Source organism: Oryzias melastigma, linkage group LG1, assembly GCF_002922805.2.
Source record: "Oryzias melastigma strain HK-1 linkage group LG1, ASM292280v2, whole genome shotgun sequence".
Classification (NCBI taxonomy): domain Eukaryota; kingdom Metazoa; phylum Chordata; class Actinopteri; order Beloniformes; family Adrianichthyidae; genus Oryzias; species Oryzias melastigma.
In genome coordinates this window covers 28,290,784-28,295,465 of record NC_050512.1, presented here as the reverse complement: position 1 = coordinate 28,295,465, position 4,682 = coordinate 28,290,784, and the positions used below count along the sequence as shown (strand labels likewise).

At 40.0% G+C, this 4,682-nt stretch overlaps 1 protein-coding gene across 1 annotated transcript in view; it reads right to left on the bottom strand.

Moving 5' to 3' along the window:
* ccdc40 (coiled-coil domain containing 40) overlaps nucleotides 1–4,682 on the bottom strand; it is a gene marked incomplete at its 3' end in the record, with an annotated part of 12,751 nt that continues 8,069 nt past the window's right edge. Inside the window, 7 exon segments of the mRNA XM_024289473.1 lie at nucleotides 1–159; nucleotides 219–407; nucleotides 1,767–1,887; nucleotides 1,971–2,062; nucleotides 2,131–2,300; nucleotides 2,933–3,146; nucleotides 3,221–3,466. Coding sequence (XP_024145241.1) covers nucleotides 1–159; nucleotides 219–407; nucleotides 1,767–1,887; nucleotides 1,971–2,062; nucleotides 2,131–2,300; nucleotides 2,933–3,146; nucleotides 3,221–3,466 — 1,191 coding nt within the window.

Below are 4,682 nucleotides of genomic sequence, written 5' to 3'. Positions count from 1 at the left end.
CCTGTCTTTGGTGTCCTGGATGTTGACCAGCTCAGAGTCCAGGATGTTGCTGGTGGACATCAGTTCTGTGAGCTGCTGCCTCTCCTGCACGAGTGCGTCGGTGAGGCCGGCCTGGTTCTCCTGCAGCTCTCTGACCGTTTGCTCAAGCTCCATCAGATGCTGAGGACACACAAGATGAATGCATCCTCCTCACACGTCTACAGATGTGCACTCTGTACCTTCTGCGCTTCCTTGCACTTGCCGCGGAGGACTTTGACGGAGCGCTGGAGCACGCCCTCTGTGCCGGGTTTGGGTGGGGCGAGGGCCATGGCCTCCCTGCGCAGGATGAGGGTCTCCCTTTTGTCGACGATGAGCTCACTTTCTCTCATCAGACGCTCCTGCTGCTTCTTCAGCTGGGTGGCTCGCAGCTGCACACATGGATATGAAATGAAGCTCCACAAATCAGAGTTTAGGAAAGTAAGTCTTCATTCCAACAGTGCCGCCAGTAGTTGTCGATAAATGTGACTTCTAATAAACCGTCTTCATTCCATCCTTTCTCCTATCAATCTGCACTGTACTGATTTTTATTTTAGTGGATATCCAGGACCGGCTCTGGGAATAGGCAACCTAGGCGGCCGCCTAGGCGTCATCTGCTAGAGGGGGCATCAAATTGCTTTTTTTTTTAGTTTAACACACCACTTTTTTCATTTAAAATGTGCTGCGCCCTTCCTTGGAAAAATATTTCTATGATGATTTTTTTTTAAAGAAATTATTATTTAATTCTTGAGAATTAAAATGAAACAAATACTTATTTTAACATATTTCAGGCAACTATAGTGTTTCTTTTTTGCGTGAGAAATCACGTTTCGCCAAGGGCGCCATGAACCCTGGGGCCAGCCCCGGTGACATCCGATAGTAGGGCTGGGTATTAATTATAATATACAGAAATTATTCGATTCAATTCGATTCATAAAAGCCCGGATTGATTCGAGTTTGATCTTTTTTTATTCTTTTGATTCTTTAATTGATTCTTTAATTTTGAGTTTACACATTTGTTTAGAAATACTTTAATAATCTACTACTATATGTTTTGAATATATTTATATTAATCTGAAACCGTTCACATACTGTAAAATGTATCAGTGAAATAATGAGATTGTTAATATCATTCAGTGTTACATAGATTCTCTGAAGGAGAAGTTCTAACAAAAATGTTCAGATCATTAACATTGTAAACATTGTTCTGCTTCTCCTAGAGGACGTTTCAGTTTGGTCACTAGGTGGCGATTGCGCTATAGCATTGTATTTGAAATCACAAATAGTTACTTTGAGAAAATATTTCCTTTAAAGAGTTTGTAAAATTCCTGTCTGTGAGTTTATAAAGATGTTCATTTAGTCATAAATGTTTGTTTAGGTCGACCGAGCGTTAGCATTAGCCGTCCTATGGAAAATCCCATTAAACATTAGCCTCAAGCTAGCGGACTTTAGCTTTATGTGCTACATCGATCACTATTTTTATGAATTGATTATTGATCTGGTAAACTTAAATCGTTTCAAATCGATTTGATCAATGCAGAACTACCCATAGTTCTAGAAAAAAAGAAGATTCTTCGCTCCTGCAAACATACCAGAAATGCCTGTGATTGTTGTGCTTGAGCAAACTGTCAATCATTATCCATTGTTTTCATTTAGGAAACTATTTAGCTGCAAAGAAAACTTTCCCCTGAACTCTTGGAAGAAAAGACAAGAAAGACGAGGGTTGGAAATCTGAATCTGAGCAGATTTACCTCCAGATGGTGGATGTCCTCTTTGGTCTTTTGGATTTCTTCATCCTTCATCAGTGACTCCACAGCTGAACGGGTTTCTTTTAAAATCTGGGTTTTTCTGCCCCACAGTAAAATACACCGCCTGCAGGTCACAACGTGTAAAAACAGCCAGACTGTTAAAAAAACTTCCTCTGGAGTTCAACACACAGTAGAGATGTGACTGACTCCGCCTCCAGCAGACTGTTCATCAGCGCTTCGGTTTCCTCCTGCGCCTCCTCAAGCGTCATCTGTGCGCTGATAGACTCCCGCTCTGCTTCCTGGAAGCATCGTTTCGTTGAAGTCATTGTAAAACCACAGAAACGGAGTGAAACCCGGCGGGCCAGACCTTCAGCGCGTGGATGAAGTCGGCCTCCATCAGAGTGTTCTCGTACTCCACAGCCTGGCGGAGGTGTTGGTTTCGGCCCAGCAGGCAGACGAGGTTCACCAGGTCCCTCCTCAGAGACTTCAGCTGTTCCTCCTGCTCTGCCGCCTCTCGGCCGCCGACGGTCACGTGACCTAACAGCATCACAGCCGAGCCATAAGAGCTTTCACGCTTATCATTGGTGCAAAAATGTGGGGTTAACACTTTTGAAAGGAATCGTAATGTATGCATATGTGCAGTCAAATGAGCCGCCGTTCACATTTCTGTGGTCAAATCAGCATCACTGGATTTTTGTGTGAGGCTGAAGCTTCACATCAACAGGAAAAATGGCTTTTAAGACATTTAGGTTGTTGGATTTTGGTTAAAAACTTCATAATCATAAGTCAACACTACTGGGAATGTGTTTTTTAATTTAAAAATGGTCATAGGGGGACTTTAAACAGCTTCTGTTGATTATCATCATAAAATATGTATTTCTCTTTTCCAAATAAAAATGTCATTAAAAAATAGTTTCATAATTCCAATGATTCTAACAAGTTTATCATTTTAATGAATGTGTATGTGTCTCTTGTTACTTTTATTAGTTCTCAAAAGGTCGTACCTTTTACCCTTTTACCAGGCCACAGTTAAAAATTAGATTTGTTTACTTAATCTGTCTTGTCTGGATAATTACAGGTTAAATAAATAAATAACAGGTTTTTCTGCTTAATTAAAGAAAATCTGCCTGTTTTTTCCGTTTCGTGAGAGTGCTTTGAAAGGTCTGTACTCTGTAGGCGAAGCCTCCTCTGCTCCAGGCCCGTCTGCTCCGTCTGCAGCTTGCGGATCTCCCTGGCTCTGGCCTCATTCTTCTGGACCATCTCCAGGAAGGTCTTCTCCTGCTTCATCCACACCTGCTTCCTGTCCTGGATGTGTGCTGCAATCGTCTCAATCTGAGATTGGACTTCCTTGACTCTCACTTGCAGAGGACTCAGATCTTCGCGCTACAGAACCACACAAACCAAGTTTTAAGTCCACCAGAACCCCTGAGAGAGGCTGCACCCCCGCTGGGACTCACCTCCGTGTTGGCCGTGATCTGAGCTATCTTGTTGTTGCAGGAGATGGCTTGAGACAACTTTTGTTCGATGTCTTGATGAAGTGAAGACAGCATGGCCTCCTTTACAGTGAGTTCCTTGTTGTATTCTGCAATCTTGTCATTCAGAACCTTTTGGGTGAGGACCAGGCTGGTCAGAATCTCTTCCAGGTGATGGTTCTCGGTTCTCACAGACAGTAACTCGTTCTCCAGCAGGTGAAGCTGATGCATCTGAGACGGAGAGAGATACATGACAGAGCAGCTTCAAAAAAACAACTATTAGAGTCAGAAATAAAAGTGGTGTCCGTGAATCAACAAATGCACTATTTAAATAACCCAAATACGTTCAAATGTTTGGTACCTTAAAAGGTGTTTTTATATATATATAATTTTAGAAGTGTTTTTTATGTTTGAATCGTGCAGAGTAAGAACTCATTCAAAATGGAGACGTCCATCTGTTTTAGAACAAATCTTTGGAATTGTTTTGTTAAAGATCTTAAATGGCCTATATCACACAAAATCAACTTTTTGAGTTTTTAAGTGTATTATAATGTTAATTCCTCACAAAAACAAGAATCTTCTGAGAGCTCCAAATGCTTCCTTTGTGTCTTAACATGATGAGTTGGAGATATTTGAGCTGGTATTTATATTGGGCTTGGATAACCTCTAATGTTTTCAATTTCCCTTTGTCCCACGTAGCCTACATTATCTGTACTCCTGCATCTCGCCAAGCTTCCAGGTTGGGGCCAGCGCCCTCTACTGTCACGTCTGGATATCCACCAGTGTCCTCCAAAGGTTTAACTTCTGTCCTAAATGTTGATACTTTAAAGTAGTTGATGGTAGTTATACTGCACCTGGACTCATAAAGTATAAATAACTTTCTATATCTGTCCAAAGCAGAGTTATGACAGCAATGTCAAAAGTGAAGTAAACCAGAAAAATGATGGGATTAAAACAATTCACAGTTCCATTTTTAAAGCAATGAATCAAAATCTATTTGACAATATCTGTAATTAATAGATTTAATGTGTGTGTACTGTATGTAAATATCTCTATTTATGATTAGGAGGATTTAAAAATGTCAAGAATATTTTATTTTATTTTCCAGTCAATTTTATAGATTAACATGTAAAATACACTGTAGATATCAATGTAGACTTCTTTTAATTGTTTTTTCAAAGGTTTAAGTTGATTTATTCTGGAATAATATTTCTGCTTTTTTATCATTCATGATTATGTTAAAAAGTTACGGTTTTAAAGTTTTAAAAGCTGGCATTTTGCTAGCTTTTTGGAATATTTTGGCATTTATTAGATCTTTTGGGCTATTTTGTGTTTAGCTAATATCTCAGCGACATGCTAGCTGTTTTGGCTAATTTAGACTTTTAAAAAAACTTTTAGGCTGTTATTACTTACATGCTGTCTATTTTGGCCAACTTTCTCAGCTATT